At 35.6% G+C, this 17,943-nt stretch overlaps 3 protein-coding genes and 1 pseudogene across 3 annotated transcripts; 3 read left to right on the plus strand and 1 right to left on the minus strand.

The window, feature by feature from the left end:
• Positions 1–2,431: 2,431 nt before the first annotated feature.
• Positions 2,432–3,816, plus strand: LOC133694743 (24-methylenesterol C-methyltransferase 2). The gene has a single exon (XM_062116427.1). The coding sequence runs from the start codon at positions 2,481–2,483 to the stop codon at positions 3,573–3,575; it is 1,095 nt and encodes a 364-aa protein (XP_061972411.1). The 5' UTR covers positions 2,432–2,480; the 3' UTR covers positions 3,576–3,816.
• Positions 3,817–6,855: 3,039 nt separating this feature from the next.
• Positions 6,856–7,975, plus strand: LOC133693444 (thioredoxin-like protein CDSP32, chloroplastic). The gene is given in 2 exon segments (XM_062114665.1): positions 6,856–7,020; positions 7,023–7,975. Coding segments are annotated over 2 exon segments (654 nt in total). The 5' UTR covers positions 6,856–6,998; the 3' UTR covers positions 7,655–7,975.
• Positions 7,976–9,565: 1,590 nt separating this feature from the next.
• On the minus strand, positions 9,566–10,330 carry LOC133694209 (uncharacterized protein At1g76070-like). The gene has a single exon (XM_062115674.1). The coding sequence runs from the start codon at positions 10,328–10,330 to the stop codon at positions 9,566–9,568; it is 765 nt and encodes a 254-aa protein (XP_061971658.1).
• Positions 10,331–12,606: 2,276 nt separating this feature from the next.
• Positions 12,607–14,451, plus strand: LOC133693340 (pentatricopeptide repeat-containing protein At1g20300, mitochondrial-like; annotated as a pseudogene).
• The last annotated feature ends 3,492 nt before the right edge of the window (positions 14,452–17,943 follow it).

Here is a 17,943-nt window from a genome sequence, read left to right on the forward strand (position 1 = left end):
TTTATACTATTCTCTAACACACCTCCTCAAGTAAAAGCCCTTTGGACTTGAAACTTGTATATGTCCACTTTACCTTGTGCTTAATTTTTTATCAAATAAATGAGGATGTAAGATTCGAACTCGTGACCGCTTAATCATCAAGGCTCTAATACCATGTGAAGAATTGAAACTCGTGACCGCTTAATCATCAAGGCTCTAATACCATGGGATTTATATTATTCTCTAACACACCCCCTCAAGTGAAAGCCCCATCTCAACCCAATAACTTAAGCTGTTAGGTGAGGTCCCAGGATATGATTTATACTATTCTCTAACACACCTCCTCAAGTAAAAGCCCTTTGGACTTGAAACTTGTATATGTCCACTTTACCTTGTGCTTAATTTTTTATCAAATAAATGAGGATGTAAGATTCGAACTCGTGACCGCTTAATCATCAAGGCTCTAATACCATGTGAAGAATTGAAACTCGTGACCGCTTAATCATCAAGGCTCTAATACCATGGGATTTATATTATTCTCTAACACACCCCCTCAAGTGAAAGCCCCATCTCAACCCAATAACTTAAGCTGTTAGGTGAGGTCCCAGGATATGATTTATACTATTCTCTAACACACCTCCTCAAGTAAAAGCCCTTTGGACTTGAAACTTGTATATGTCCACTTTACCTTGTGCTTAATTTTTTATCAAATAAATGAGGATGTAAGATTCGAACTCGTGACCGCTTAATCATCAAGGCTCTAATACCATGTGAAGAATTACCTCAACTCAATAGCTTAAACTGTTAGGTAAGATTGTATGATATGATTTATATTATTCTCCAACACAATCAAACATCATCGCATTTTAATTTCAAATATATTTTGAGCTTAATATTATAATAGTCATTATTTTTTAAAATATTTTTTTATTTAAAATAACTTATTTAAAAAACAATTTATTTATTATATTAATTTATTAAAATAATTTAAAAACATAAAAAAATTAATTTTAAATAAAAAACTTAAATTTTTTTAAAATTACTTTTTAAAATACAAAAATAAACAACAAGAATCTACATTCTTGAATAAAAAAATATCTCAATGTTTATAAATATGAAAAAAAATAAATTGAAACAAGATGCATGTAAATGTCAAAAGCTGAGACCAAGCAAGAAGGTGACACGTCTTCCGAGGTGAACTGTACAGAGCAGTGTCAGTTGTCAAAGGACAGGTAGAGGAGGAGCCCATGACATCGAAAGCTGTGATCTGTGAAGTATAAACTTCTGTTGGGCAATGTAAATTCAATTCAATTTAAATGATTAATTGAATTTTTATATTTAAGACTCTTTTAATTCTAAAAGGAAATAAACTAGAGGACTCTTTAATTTGCTGACTCATATCTCTTAAAAATAACCTTGAGATAAATATTTAAAAATACTTATATGTTTTTAATTAGGCATATTGAATTGTAGGTGAAGTAAGATAATTTGTATGGTCATATCTTCTGGGTTATTATAATTATGAACTCAAGACGTGAACATTTTTTTTTTTTGAATTGATATGAATATTGACTCAATTAAATTTGATATGATGCCATGGGTCAATTTATAATCTAACAACAGCTCTGATATTTTCTTTTATTTTTTTTACAAAACAATATTGTTTTATTTAAAAAATAATGAAAATTATATTTTTTATACTGACCCAATAACTCCACGATACACGTCTTTAGCTAATTTAGACTCAAGACCGAGTCTAACTCCTATAATAAATGTTTCCAGCAGTTAACTTGCTTACACGTGAACACACAAAAATTGAACGAAAAATAAATAATTGTGGTTTTTGTATTTTTCTCAATGAATATTTTTTGTGGTTTTTGTATTTAAAATTATCGATTTTTAAAATCAATTACTTCTCTCAACTTATTTTAAAGGCATGTTTAATTATAGTAAATGAAAATGAATCTAAATTTTAATTTTCTTTTACTAGTTTTCCTTTTGTTTTGTAACTTGAATAAATTTGACATCCTTAAATAAAACAAAATCCACATAAAGCAAAAAACATCCAAGATCTCATCATCTCACACCCGGATCCACCCGCTTTATATTCTTTGTTTTAAAAATTTGTACAGCTAATAGATCAGAAAAATGCGATGGATAGTAAATTAAGCACTTTCAAATTACAGCTTATCTCAATCTCAATCTAAGAGATTTTTTAAATATTAATATAATAAAATAATTCGAAAACTTAAAAATAATTAAATTAAAATAAAAAATAAAAAAATTTATTTTTTAAATGTTTTTAAAACACAAAAACAAATTTAATAAATTATTAAAGTTACTGACCTTTCCACGTCTTCCTGTTGAATGGTCTCAAACACGAGCAACGCGCGTGCACCCTGGAGTCCACAAGACATAAAAAAACCCTCACAACTCCCTTAAAACGTGATAAAGAGAGAGAGAAACGTAGGATCCCCACACTCACTCTCACTCTCTCACTCATGGACTCTCTCGCACTCTTCTGCACAGGAGCTCTCATAGCCGGTGGCATCTACTGGTTCGTTTGCATCCTCGGTCCAGCCGAGCAGAAGGGAAAACGGGCTGTAGATCTCTCCGGTGGCTCCATCTCAGCCGAGAAAGTCCAAGATAACTACAAACAATACTGGTCTTTTTTCCGCCGCCCCAAAGAGATCGAAACAGCCGAAAAAGTCCCTGATTTCGTCGACACTTTCTACAATCTAGTCACCGATATTTACGAGTGGGGATGGGGCCAGTCCTTCCATTTCTCTCCTTCCATCCCTGGAAAGTCCCACCTTGAAGCCACGCGCCTTCACGAAGAGATGGCCGTGGATCTGATTAATGTCAAGCCTGGAGATCGAATCCTGGATGTTGGATGCGGCGTCGGTGGTCCTATGCGTGCTATCGCTGCTCATTCACGCGCTAAGGTGGTCGGTATCACAATCAACGATTATCAAGTGAGTCGTGCGCGTTTGCACAACAAGAAAGCTGGGTTAGATTCACTTTGTGAAGTTGTTAAAGGGAATTTCCTTGAGATGCCGTTTCCGGAGAACAGCTTCGACGGAGCTTACTCGATCGAAGCGACATGTCACGCGCCGAAACTAGAAGAGGTTTATGCAGAGATCTTTAGGGTCTTGAAGCCCGGATCTCTTTACGTGTCCTACGAATGGGTCACAACTGATAAGTACAAGTCTTCCGATCCTGAACACGTGGAGGTTATTCAAGGTATTGAAAGAGGTGATGCTCTACCTGGGCTAAGAAACTATTCTGATATTGCAGAGACAGCCAGGAAGGTAGGATTTGAAGTAGTGAAAGAGAAAGACTTGGCTAAACCACCAGCACAACCATGGTGGACCAGGCTTAAGATGGGAAGGATTGCCTACTGGAGGAACCACATTGTTGTAACAATACTTTCTGCTTTGGGGATTGCTCCAAAAGGGACTGTCGATGTTCACGAGATGCTGTTCAAGACAGCTGATTATCTTACTAAGGGTGGTGATACTGGGATTTTCACTCCAATGCACATGATTCTCTGCAGAAAACCTGAGAAGAAGACAGAAGAAACCTCAAATTCTTAGTCTCTAGTCTGATTGGGTAATAATCAAACATTCCCTGGTATTTTTATGTTTCAGCAACTCATGTTCTCCCTCCTTTGTGACTTTCTAGTTCTTTTTTCCTCTTCATTTTAGGGTTTTTTTTCCCTTGATTAAATCCTCTCATCTTTGTATTTTTGTTCTTAAATTTCGTGGCTGGATCTTTGTTTTTTTTCTACTGTTATTATGGTGATGGTGAAGAATCCAAAGGTCAAGATTATTGCTATCTAGATTTTCATTATTTTTTTCTCATTCACTTGATTTTCTCTGTTTTAAATTAAATAAACTAAATAAATTTTGGGTTAATGGAGGAGATCTACTGGCGAGATTTGCTGAGGATTGTATGGCGTGTTTGGAATTGTGTAGCTGTTCTGTTTGAAGTATATTTTTTTTTGATTAAAAATATATTAAAATAATATTTTTTGATTTTTTAAAAATTATTTTGATTTTTTAATATTAATACATTAAATTTAAAAAAATAAAAAAATAAATTTTAACAAAAAAAAATATTCAAAATTTAAGGGCAAACGGACTCTTAGTGCATGTGAGAAGTGAGAACAAGAGAGAGGGCACTCGGCGCACATGGAGCGAAAAAGGCGCTTTTGCCATAAAAAAATAAACCGTAGGTGTCCAGCCAGCGCTGGATCTTGGCTTTACCTGTGTCGTTAGTTTGCTTTACAACCCTGGATTCCTCCAACGTAGTTCAGCTTTTGTTGCTTCTGTCATGTTGTGACAGTTTGTAGACTTGGGACGGTTGCATTTATGGCTGCATCTGAATCTGAATTTGAAAATTTTTGATTTTTTTTTAAATTTGAATTTAAAAATTACTTTTAATGATTTTAATGTGTTCTGTTAAAAAAATATTATTTTAACTTAAAAATACATTAAAACTCAATTTTTAAGTGTTTTTGTAAAATTTTGAAATTTATTTTAGTTTTAAATTATTATTTTTATGTTTTTGTATTGTTTTGTTGTTAAAAATAAAATTTAAAAAATAAAAATTATTATTTTGATTTATTTTAAAAAAAGAAAATTTGAAAACTAACTTATACACGCTTTCTATGGATCGCATGCTGCTCTTGCACTGTTAATAAAAATGATTCAATTTGGGGTCTGGTCTTATCAATTTAATTTTTTCTTTGTTTTGAGTGTATGCGTTAAATGGCTCTATCTATGGGAGGAGGGAAGGCATGAAAATGAATTTCGGCATCAAGTTTAAAGCTAATGTGGTAGTAATGTTTGTTTTTTAAATGTTTATTTTTTTAAAAATATATAAAAATAATATTTTTTATTATTTTTAAAAATTATTTTTAATATAAGCATATTAAAAAAACATAAAAAAATTTCAAGCAGTTTTTTTTTTTTTAAAAAAATCATGGAACCTATTTTTAACTGCAAAAAAACAAACGGCATCTAAAAAAACTACTACAATGCTAAGTGCTTGTTTAAAGTTGTGTTCGCACATAGTTTCGGTAAATTTTAAATTATTTTTTTTGTTTTTTTTTTATATTATTTTAATGTATTAATATTAAAAATAAATTTTAAAAAATAAAAAATATTATTTTAATATATTTTTACCAAAAACATTTCCAAGACTATTTTGACCGATATTCTCGCACACACCAAGTATTAATTGAACAGTATACCACGGTTCTGGAAGTTTGGCTTGTTCATGGTGGGAATAAAATTGGAGAGGCGGGAAATTAATTCGAAGTTAAGGCTCGGTTTTGGGCAGTACAGGGAGACTGGCAAGCCAATCGAAGGAACTAAAGCATTAATTGAAACGATGATTCATGGGGTCGCTGTTCTGAATTATTTATATTATTTTTTTTATTTAAAAATAAATTAAAATAATATTTTTTATTTTATATCAAAATGATCTAAAAATTAAAAAAATTATTTTTTTTTAAAACACAAAAATAACCACAATCTGAGACACGATGAAGTTAATGAGAATAATGCTGTTGTGGTGACCTACAAAAGGTGTAGTTCTTGCCGACATAATACTTGTGCTGGGTTATCTTCTAGACTGGAAATGTTTAATTAATCTGGCAAATTTTACTAGAGTTTTGAGATTCAAAATGTTAATAATCACAGCAAAATCAATCGTGGATAAGCGGTTGTATAAGTAAATGGATTTGCATAGTCTGCATTGTCTTCAAGAATTTAACCTAACCATCTTAGTTTCGATGGTAAAGACAACCCTTTTCCTTGATAATTGTTTCTCTTGATACCGTAGTTTTTTAATAATTCAGATTAAAGGATCCGGATTAAGGGTCGGGTCGGGTTGGTTAATTTATAGATTTTTGTTTTTTTTAAAATATAGTTTTAAATAATTTTTTTATAAATAAAAATTAAAACGATATTATTGTAGATAAAAATTAAAAAAATTTACCTAGTCTTACTTAGGGTTTTGATTGTCGCTCAAATTTCGGGTCTTCTATCAATCCTAGCATGAGTTAAACTTCAAATTGTTGGATTGATCAAGTCAATCCGTTGAGCTATCCCTGCCGAGTTTGGAATTTATACTTCCAACCAATAGACGCCGTGCCAAACGGATGCTTAGGCGTAAAATGCCGTTGGCACTTTACAGGATGAGCAAGTTCCTTGGGAGACTTTTGTCACGTTTAGTGATGCTGGAGCTAGGATAGTAGCCATGGAAGAACAAATAAAATGAAGAAAAGCGAATCGTCACACTCTCGAGTCTCGAAACGGAAGAGTGATTGTGTGGAGGACTGACACAATCCGACAGAAGACAGACATTTACATTTTCTTTAGTTTTTGTCCCCCAACCCCGGAGCCCATGTTCCCGGCTCCCGTCGAAAAAAGAAAAAGAAACTGGGCAGTAGCTGTAAAGCTTTAGCCCAATTCATCTTTTTATTGAGGCCCATAGTTATCAGCATCGTCAATGATCTTAAAGCGATTTTCTGATCAGGAGGAAAGGAATATGCTAAGAGACACTATAAAGAGAGAAAAAAAATGCCATAAAAATCTAACCCCATCCAACTGTGTGGATAATGAGAACTACAAAAAAATATGTGGATATCATTTATGGTCACTGAGATTTTCATGATAATTCCTCAGCTCTCTTCTCCATTTTGTTCTGTGCTTAGCTCCTCTCAGGTTCTCAATTGCCTAGACCTTTTCTCTACAAGCTTCTTTCCATGGCTGCTATCACAAATTTTTTGTCAAAACCACCGTTGTCTCTTTCAAACACCCCTAAATTAAGCCCTCCTTGTTTGCACAGTTCCTTCTTAGTACCCTTTGTTACTAAAGAAGTTAAACCCCTTGCAGCAAAACTTGGTACAGGAAGAACACACTTGGTGACGAAGGCTACAGCTGCCCCAGGGACCAAAAAACCTGTCAACGATGAAAAAGTACAAAAAATTCACAGCGTAGAGGAGTTCGATGAAGCACTTAAAACTGCAAAAACCAAGCTTGTTGTTGTAGAATATGCAGCAAGCCACAGTTACCATAGCAGTCAAATCTACCCTTTTATGGTAGAGCTTAGCAGAACCTGCAACGATGTAGATTTCCTCCTTGTGATGGCAGATGAATCACAGAAGACTAGAGAGCTTTGCAAGAGAGAAAAAATTGAAAAAGTTCCACACTTCAGCTTCTACAAGAGCATGGAGAAGATTCATGAAGAAAAAGGGATTACCCAAGATAAGCTGATGGGAGATGTTTTATACTACGGTGATAATCACTCTGCTGTTGTGCAGCTGCATCGCAGAGAAGACGTGGAGAAGTTGATTGATGATCATAAAGCTGATCACAAGCTGATTGTTCTTGATGTGGGGTTGAAGCATTGTGGGCCATGCGTGAAGGTTTACCCAACGGTGATTAAGTTGTCAAGGCAGATGTCTGATACTGTGGTTTTTGCTCGCATGAACGGTGACGAGAATGATAGCTGCATGCAGTTTTTGAAGGACATGGACGTTGTTGAGGTGCCTACTTTCTTGTTCATCAGAGATGGTAAGATTTGTGGAAGGTATGTAGGATCTGGCAAAGGAGAACTTATTGGAGAGATTCTTAGATACCAAGGAGTTCGTGTTACCTACTAGAGTATAATTTGCAAAAAATCAATCATTTGTTTAAGGAACTGAGATTGGATAGATAAAATTTAGTTATCAAAACCATGAGGTAGCCAACAAATTCGGACAGGGAAAATACATGTAGCCATAGAAGTAAAAGGCCCTTGAACTCGATTCCACTTGTGCTATTCTGACATGGCTTCTGTCGAGGAAGTCCATGTCTAGTGGTATTGTATACATTGTTGGCTATTGTCAATTTGTTTTATATCTGTACCTTTTTTTCCATCCTTTGATCTTGAATGTGGCTAGTTACTTTTACTTGAATCTAAGGGATAAAATGGTACTGCTTAATTTGTTTTCTAGAATTAACTCAGGCAATGAGCTTGTTTTAGGTAGGAAGAAATGCATCATCTTTGTCTTTGTGATGTGTAAACAAATGCCCTGTCAATTTACTACAGTTAGCAGAAAAAGATGATCCTCCAACAACAGAATGCTTGCTGAAACCTATTCAGAAAATTGATAATATGATGTAGAATAATCATTTTTGAACTGGGGATGCCTCAGAGAGGTCACTGCATTTGCTCTGCAATAGTGATTGCTGCATGGCTAAACCTAACACAAAAATGAAGTTCGTTGTTCTTCCTCATCCCTTTCCCCTGTTTTTTGGCATTTTGAAGTCAGCTAAGGTTTTGTTTTTCCTACATATAATAGAGAGCACAGGTTAAGCAGTATAATACTTGAATTTGATTGGAATATTGCTCTCCTTTGGGAACCAATTTGGCAAATTTGGAATAACGAATTTCTAAGTCAAGGCCTGACGATTCCATTGATGACGGGTGATTATTATGGAGAAATTATCACACATTGGTTAATAGAATGGATGAGTATTAAAATGGGTGGTAGGTCCTGTAGATGCTTCATCAAAGAAAAGGAGTGATGCTCTATAAAAATGCACCAAAATAGATGTAGATTATCTACTGTCTGTCTAAAAACTGGTACAATAATACTCTTATTGTTTTCTTAAAAAAGTTTTTTCATAGTTATATTAGGTGACAGGAACTGAGACCTTGCGGATGAGATACAATGAAGTGTTTTAGCTGTACCAAATTTTCTCCTGGCAGCAGATTTGTTGAGTTGTGGAAGGCATCCCCTAGAAAACGATCCATTTAATTTAAGAACGTAGGAGAAAGGCTATTTTGATGCTCTTGACATAAATAAATAAATAAATCTCTGCCCGTAGATTCAACTAAAACCATGCCAATTTCAAGCAGGATGGGTTGGCTTTAGCAGGCAAGAGACGCAAGTACATGTGAAATTGCAGGTATCCTTTCAAATATCTTTGATAGGACTCAAAAGCCACTTCGTGTTACCATGGTTGCATTTTCGGTTGAGGCAGCTTCCGAAATTGTGTGCGGTTTGTTAATTTTTTATGAAGAATATCTAGCATTCCACCGTTTGAAAGCAATACGTCAAAAACTATACTTGGTATGTGGGTTAGAATTAGAAGCTTTTTGTGCGTGTTTAGCATCTGGTCTGAAAAGATTTTATAACGAATTGTATTTTTTTCTTAAACAATATTAAGAGAGAGTTTATATGATGTATATCGATTAATCAAATATTTTTAATTATATAATTGGGATAAAATACTAAATCATACCACATTACATAAACAAACATAATCTTATTCGGAATGACTATCTGTTTAAAGATTTTTGTAGTGGAGAAAAACAAAAAGAAATTAGAAAATAAATGTCTTGCTGCCAGTTGAATCAATTTGTTCTTCTGATTTTTAGCATTTCCATGACCTTCAATCGAACACAAATTTGTACAAAATCCTTTGCAATTGCACCTATCTTACACCTTCCATCTCTGCTTTCTAGCAGGATTTGAGATTTAACAGAAACAAAGGGAAAATATATTTGTACAAATAAGTACCGTTAATTAATTTCCTCTAACCATATTGGATCTCAATTGAAGAGGGTTAGGTGGATTTATGGTTCTTTTCTTCCAGAGGTTAATTTCTTTCCTTGGTAGCAAATCTATTCCTCCACCTACCATTATAGGTGCCGAGAAAGGAATGATAACCTCTTCATGTTCCTCTTCTTCTAAACGATCTACCCTCTCTTCATCAGAATAATAATCCCTGCTATCAGATTCCACAGGTGCGATCTGATGAGCGGTCCAGTCAAAACCAGCCAAAGTATCACGACCACTTGCAAACCTTTTCATTTGACTTAACGAAGGTGTTTTATCAGGAAGTGTTGGCTTATCTCCACCAGAAACAATAGATTTCCTCCCTGCTTTTGATCCAGTAAAGAGTCTCATAAGTTTAGACGCATGCTTCTTTATCTTATGTGGATACTGTGACACAGGCTTTGTTTCTTGAGGGAGCCATGGAACGCGCTTGGAAGTGGCTTTGTTCATCTTCTTCTTGTGCTTGACTTGACCTATACATGAGACCTTTGGTGAGGTGGGATCTTCTTGGGTCTCAAAGCTCTCATTCTTGGGCTGTCTTCTAACTTCAACTGGGATTAACGACCTGACAGGATTAACTCCTTTGCCCGCAATGGCTTTGTGCTTGTGTGCGTTTTCTGATATCTTATCTCGACCTGGGCCAACTGTAAGGTTATGGAAGTTGACTGCAGAAACAACTTTTGGTAGAAATTTCAAGATCATTCTCGGTGCTGCTGCTGCTTGTTTCTCCATTTCTGTTATCGTTGAATTCTCTCTGCACAAGATTTTCAATCTCTCAATCATACATGGCTTTTATATATTTGTGTGCTACCAAGGTTTTTGTGTCTTTAGTCTTGACCCTGTCTTGTCTTATTTGAGTGAGAGACAGGGTTTGGTCAGAATGAAGAGGTGTGACTTAGCAAGCCATTTTTGCCCATCATAATCTAATATTCATACAGCTTATCCGATTCTGAAGATTTCCTTCCAAGTTTAATTCCTGCTATTTGATACACTGATCTGTCTCCATCCATTTGCTTGGTCAATTGTCGGTTTATGACCTGTTAAGCTTTATCTAATCATCAACAAATGTTAAACGTGACGCTTACATAGGATAAAAAAGCTGCGTTCGGCAACGACAGGTAAGTTTTGAAGGCTGCCAGTGATATTGTTTGTAATTGTCAAAACGAATCAGTAATCATAAAACTTGATGAACTTAAAAGATGACATTGAGCATTGAAAATTCACCTAGTTGTGTTTGTTTAGTGTTCCGGGATGAAGTAAACATATATAAAATTGATCAAAAATATATTCAGTTATATGATGGAAAATCACGCCCCTCTTGTAGTAGTAGAATTGGTAATACGATCCCCTTCAATGAAATGGTCCATAGCAATTGTTCATTGGTAGATACGGTTGTTCGTCCGCCTTGGAAGCTTTAAATTATTGCAAATCAAGGTTTGATTTTCATTTATCAGTGAAGTCACACGCAGAGGGTCCTTCGGGTCTTTGGCATTTAAATATTATACCGTTGAATTTCCTATGGGCACCAAAAACTTGACTTAGTAGATGAGAAAAATTATCAAAAGTATTTAGAAACTGTTTTTAGTTGTGGTTGAGAAATATTTTTGTAAAAAAAAAAAATATTTTTTATTTTAAAATTATTTTCATATGCTAATTTAAAAAGTAAATTTTAAAAAATTATTCGTGTGGGGATATTTGCCCACCTACCCAAGCAGCCTCAAAGATTATAAAATCCATGGAATAAGAAACAGACATAAGCTGCTTGAGTGAGAATTATACTGACTGCATATTGCATGTCAATACATCTCATGGTGGAGAGGTCTTGGTTTTGAGAGTTTGAGGGTTCAAGTCTTGCACCCTATGTTAGATGAAAGTATTTGTACCATTTCTCAAATATATATATATTTTTAGCAGGAATGAGCAAATTAACTAGATTATCCAAAGTATTTGTTAAATTTAATCCTAAATTAATTGAATAGTTTCTTCAAATTTATGATAATTTGGATAATTTTTTAAAAATTATTAAGTGAGTCACTGATTTAGGTATAAGATACTATCATTACCGCTTAAACAATTAGATATCCAACCCGTAATCGCAACGATCCAATTACAAGAGCAGAGCTCTACCAACTAAACTATATCCCTCGAGCCAGAGCTAAGTGGAGCATTATTTGTTTTATATTTTAAAAACAATATAATCCTAATCAATCTAAACTAACTAGTTTATTGAGTCTATTAAGAAGTGCATCCGTTTAATTTTATAATAAGTGAATAATAAGTGAGTGTTATAATTCTTATGTTGTTTTTGTTTTTTTGTCCATACTAGTCTTATATATACATATTTAGCTTCAAAAACATAAATATATATAAAGCTTTTAATATATTGTATGGCTATTATAAGAAATATAATAAAATATGAATTTACTTTTAAAAATTAAAAAATGTACTTATTTAAAATAAAATTATTTATGCTCTTTATTATCTAAATATTTACGAATACGGGATATTTGTAAAATAAATAAATAAATAAAAACAAGAAGAAGATGATTTTTTAATTATTAATTTTAAAATAATATGTGTGTTGATAGATCGGTAGCAATTTTTTTTTAATGTAAAGAGGCTCTTGTTTCCTCATAAAAGATTGATTGATATCTTTTTTTTTTAGTTTTTTAAAACATAATAATATATAATGGTTAAAAATTAGTTATCATAATTGTTAAAAACAAATAGAGATGGTTTTCAAAAATAATAATAATGATGATTGGTTTTCCTATTTTTTAATAAAAAATCCAAAATAAACAAATTTTCTAATCCTGTTTTAAGAAATTTAAAAATAAAAACTAAATAAAATACTAAATAACTTCTAAAAATTCTAGAAGTTCGAATCATTGTTATAAGATTCTACCGGTTAGTGGATAAACCCGTTTATCATTTATGATTATCGACTTTAAATCTAATTTAAGTTAAGTAAAAAATCTTTTTTTTTTCAAATCAGAACTGTTAATTTGGATTAATTCATCATATAACTTGTAACTCGTACCTCGAGATTAGATGAAGTTGATTTCGAGTCTGAATAAATTTTATATAAATTTAAGATTAAATCGAGATTTTAGACGAATGATTTGGAAACTCATTCGATCTACATGCAAAGCAGGAGGGCAGGTCGTCCTCGTCACAAGCTCCCAGCACGAAATCGGCCTGGTCATATGCTTTCAAACATCCACAAGAGATGTCTGCTTTGACAAACTGGTCAGAGAGAGGAAGCTGACACTGAAGGCTTGAAGCATGGAGAAAGGTAACGAAGGAGAGAATGCTACCTTTTCCTCCCTCACCTTCTCCTCGCCTCTTCAAACACTTATCTTCCTCTTCCTCTCCAACCTCACAGGACGAAGAAGAACGCGCAATAAAGACCCTGAAAACCGCATTGTCACCTGAAGATACCTTAATAGCCGAGAAATTCCACTCTCTGATGAAAGAGCATTACCTCAGCAATCCCAGAAAAACCGCATTATCTCTGTCCCTTGATTTCTCTCAGATCATTTCCACCGTCCGTTCCATCTCCCCATCCATCGTTCGTCACGTCATTGCACAGTCCAGTGCGGTTCGTAACGGTATCCCAGTGCCTCAAGTCCTTGCTTTCTTCAACTGGGCTAGCAATCAAGACGGTTTTAGTAAATCCCCTGAGGCTTACAATGAAATGGTTGATTTTTCTGGTCAGGTAATGATGTTTGATGTAGCTTGGTATGTTATTGATTTAATGAAAGCTAGAAATGTTGATGTTACCGTAGAGACGTTCTCGATTCTTATGAGAAGGTATGTTAGAGCTGGATTGGCAGCCGAGGCGATCCATGCTTTCAATCGTATGGAGGATTATAATTGTAAGCCTGATAAGATTGCATTTTCGATTTTGATTAGTATTTTGTGGAACGAAGAGCTAGCCAAGCTCAGGAATTTCTTGATAGTTTAAAAGATAAGTTTGAGCTTGATGTTTTTGTGTACACGAATTTGATCTTGCATGGTGTTGTGCTGTGAATATATCGGAGGCGGATAGGGTGTTTGGAGACATGAAAATGTCTGGGATTAAGCCTAATGTTGATACGTATAGTATTGTTATCGATTCTTTGTGTAGGTGCGGGCAAACTAAACGTGCTCATGATGTTTTCGCGGAGATGCTTGATGCAGGATGTCATCCAAATTCGATAGTTTTTAACAGTTTGATGAGGATACATGCTAAAGCTGGGAGGACGGAAATGGTTCTGCAATTGTATAATCAAATGAAGAGGTTTGGATGTGAGCCTGATATGGTCACTTATAATTTTCTCCTAGAGACTCATTGCAAGGACGAGAATCGTGAGGATGTGAAAAGGGTGCTTATGCTGATGATTGAGAAAGGTTGTGCTCCGAATGCGTCTACCTTCAATACGTTAATTGTGTGTGTCGCAAAGTTTGGTAATGTAAATGCTGTTCACAGGATTTATGACATAATGAAGGAGTTCAAGTATGAGCCTAATGCGGTGACTTACAACACCCTGATGAAAATGCATGTTGCCTTGAAATCAACTGATATGGTTTTGAAGTTGAAGAAGGAGATGGATGAGAATAAGATTGAACCTAATGTGAATACCTACAAGGTTTTGATCACAATGTATTGTGACATGGAGAATTGGAAGGATGCTTATGAGTTGTGTAGAGAGATGATCGAAGAGAAGTGCTTGAAACCTAGCCTGCAGGTTTATGAAATGGTTCTTCAGCAGCTGAAGAAAGCAGGACAGTTAAAGAAGCACAAAGAATTGGTAAAAATTATGGTAGATAGAGGATTTGTTTCTCGTCCCCCTTGAAGCCGTGCCTTCTGTTCTTGTTAGTGAATTTAGGTGACCCTTGATCTCTTTTCGTGGCCTAATCTCTTCATATTAAGATCTGCAGATGCGGTCACAGTCTTGTTATTTTTAACAGAATCATTTTAATCAGTAAAATTAACACGATTTTAGTACAAGTCCTTAGGCTTTGAGTCACATTACATGAGGAGTAGTTTCTCTATGCGTTGCAAGTTTATAACCTATGTTTTTCATGGTCTGCTCGCAGCATTTTGCAGCTTCAGTTTTTTGCTTACATCGTCTCTATGTTCTCAATTTTCTTACTAAATGGATGGTTTAAGAGGTAAAATACTGCCGACCTTCTTCAACCCGATCAAATGATCCGAGTTCCAGATCTTTTAGACGTTGAAATCACCCGAACATCTTTTTCAACATCAAGAAAAATTTAGCCTAACTTGTGATATAACAAAGCTTGGTTATATATATTGTTTGCAATGTTATTAAACTTTGCTTAGCTAAACATCTCAGCCTAACTATAATTCAATCTAGTTAAAAGTTTGACCTGATCAATCTAATAGGTGTTAGGATACTGGCATGCAAACCCGACAAGATAAAAGGCAAAGAATAGGATAAAACGAGAAATCAGACACACAAGAATTTACGTGGTTCACCCAATTTGGCTACGTCCACGGGCAAGTATAGAAGGATTTTACTAAGTAATGTGGGAATTACAACCTCTCTCTACTAATAGGAGAACAACTGAAATCTCTCTATTAATAGGAGAAAACACCTCACTTACTCTCTCACAAATACCTCACAATTTTGTGGGATTTCTTTCCCTCTCTCACTCTTCTCTTCCTCTCTTGTTTCTCTCTTGTGGTGTGTTTACAATGCTTGGATGCATTGCCTATTTATAGGCAAGCATCCATGTAAATACAAGGGGCAAGGCAAGTGGCACAAGTTTGGTGCCTACAATTTATGACTAAGGAAGGATGGCTTCACCACCATTGTTGACTCCCACCATTGTTGACTCCTTAGGTGGCTGGTTTCACATTCTCTAATTCAATCTTGGTGGCTGGTGGTGGCTGGCTTCACATTCTCCCACTTGAAGACTTTGATGATTTAATCAAGTCTTCACACATGATCTTCTGTGATTCTTCTATCCTTTCTATACTTGCCATCTTCATGCTGCTTACGTTTCTGTTAGGCCATAAGAGGATCTGCACCATATATACTTGTCAGTGTTGACTGGTTTGGTCAAAGCATCTGCTGGGTTTTCCTTTGTGTGAACCTTTTGAAAATCTACACTTCCATCTTCCACCACTTCGCGAACAAAGTGATACTGAACATCTATGTGTTTTGTTCTTGAATGAAACGCTGGATTCCTTGCAATATGCAAGGCACTCTGACTATCACAATACAAAAGAATGTTCTCTTGTTTGTGCCCGAGCTCCTCCATAAGTTTCTTTATCCATATTGCTTCTTTACAAGCTTGTGTAGCTGCCATGTACTCAGCTTCTGTTGTGGATAACGCTACAACAGTCTGAAGTTTAGAGACCCAGCTCACAGCTCCTCCTGCAATTATGAACACATAGCCTGTCGTGGATTTTCTTTTCTCAAGGTCGCCAGTAAAATCTGAATCAACATAACCCTTGACAGTAAATTCTGATCCTCCATAACATAAGGCAGCATCTGAGGTACCCTTGATGTATCTCAAGATCCTCTTAATAGTATTCCAATGCTCTCTACCAGGATTTGCCATGTATCGACTAACTGCTCCCACTGCTTGTGCAATGTCTGGTCTTGTACATATCATGGCAAACATTAAACTTCCCACTGCTGATGCATACGGTACTCGAGACATCTCCATCCTCTCTGCTTCATTGCTAGGAGACATACTTGAGGATAATTTGAAGTTAACAGGAAGTGGGGTGGAAATTGGCTTACAATCTTGCATGTTGAAGCGTCGCAAGATCTTCTTCAAATAATTCTTCTGAGAAAGCCAAATCTTCCTCTTACTTCTATCTCGGTGAATTTGCATCCCTAGAATCTTGTTTGCTGGTCCCAAGTCCTTCATATCAAACTCCCTAGCCAACTGTGCCTTCAATTCTTGGACTCGATCTTTGTTGGGGCCTATTACCAACATGTCATCCACGTACAACAACAAAATGATGAAAACATCATCTTCTTCAAACCTCTTGTAATACGTACAATGGTCTGAACTGAGTCTGTTGTACCCAAGGCTAATTATGAAGGAATCAAATCTCTTGTACCAACACCTCGGCGCCTGTTTGAGACCGTATAGAGATTTGTTCAACCTGCAAACCAAGTTCTCTTTGCCTGTTTCAGCAAAACCCTCTGGTTGGAGCATATAAATTTCTTCTTCAAGTTCTCCATGAAGAAATGCAGTTTTCACATCTAACTGCTCTAAGTGAAGATCAAATATAGCACACATCGCCAAGACTACTCTGATTGTAGTAAGTCGTACCACCGGAGAAAATATCTCATTGAAGTCTATCCCTTCTTTCTGAGCATACCCTTTCACCACCAATCTTGCACGATACCGCTCCACTTGATCATTGCCATCACGCTTTATCTTGTAAACCCATTTGTTGCCAATGGCATTTCTTCCTTGTGGTAGCGGAACAAGATCCCAAGTGTTATTCTTGTGCAAAGCTTCAATCTCCTCTTGCATTGCTGTCATCCACATAGATACATCTGTGCTTTTGATAGCCTCATGGAAAGTTGATGGCTCTCCATCCTCTGTTAGAAGACAGTATGCAATATTGCTCTCAGTAACATATTCTGAGTGCCAAGCCGGTGGTCTTCTTTCACGAGTCGACCGCCGAACTTCAGGAGTTTCAGACTCTATTTGTTCTTGCTCTTCATGCTCTGGTGCAGCTTCAGAAGAAGTACGATTCTGAGTATTTTCCATCTGGACTTCTGTAGTCTCCTTTAAAATGCTATTATTTTCTTCCATTTGCATTTTATCTTCTGCAAATATAACATCTCTGCTGATGACTACCTTGTGGGCAGTGGGATCCCACAAGCGATACCCCTTCACTCCATCAGCATATCCCAAGAATATACATTTTCTGGATTTTGAATCCAGCTTGCTGACTTCTTGAGTATTGTACATCACGTACACAGGACTTCCAAATATATGCAATCGAGAATAATCAGTTGGCTTTCCAGTCCACATCTCCATCGGTGTCTTCAGCTCAATTGCAGTTGATGGAGATCGATTTATCACATAACAGGCGGTATTGACTGCTTCTGCCCAGAATGACTTTCCTAGACCTGCAGTCTTCAACATTGCTCTTGTTCTTTCTAATAGGGTTCTGTTCATCCGCTCTGCCACTCCATTTTGTTGTGGAGTGTATGCCGTTGTGAACTGCCTTTTGATACCTTCATGTTGACAGAAGTTATCAAATTCATCACTGGTATATTCTCCTCCATTATCAGTCCTCAAACACTTGATCTTCTTTTCAGATTCAAGTTCCACCCGCGCTTTGAAAATTTTAAAGACTG

Source organism: Populus nigra, chromosome 5, assembly GCF_951802175.1.
Source record: "Populus nigra chromosome 5, ddPopNigr1.1, whole genome shotgun sequence".
NCBI classification, from domain to species: domain Eukaryota; kingdom Viridiplantae; phylum Streptophyta; class Magnoliopsida; order Malpighiales; family Salicaceae; genus Populus; species Populus nigra.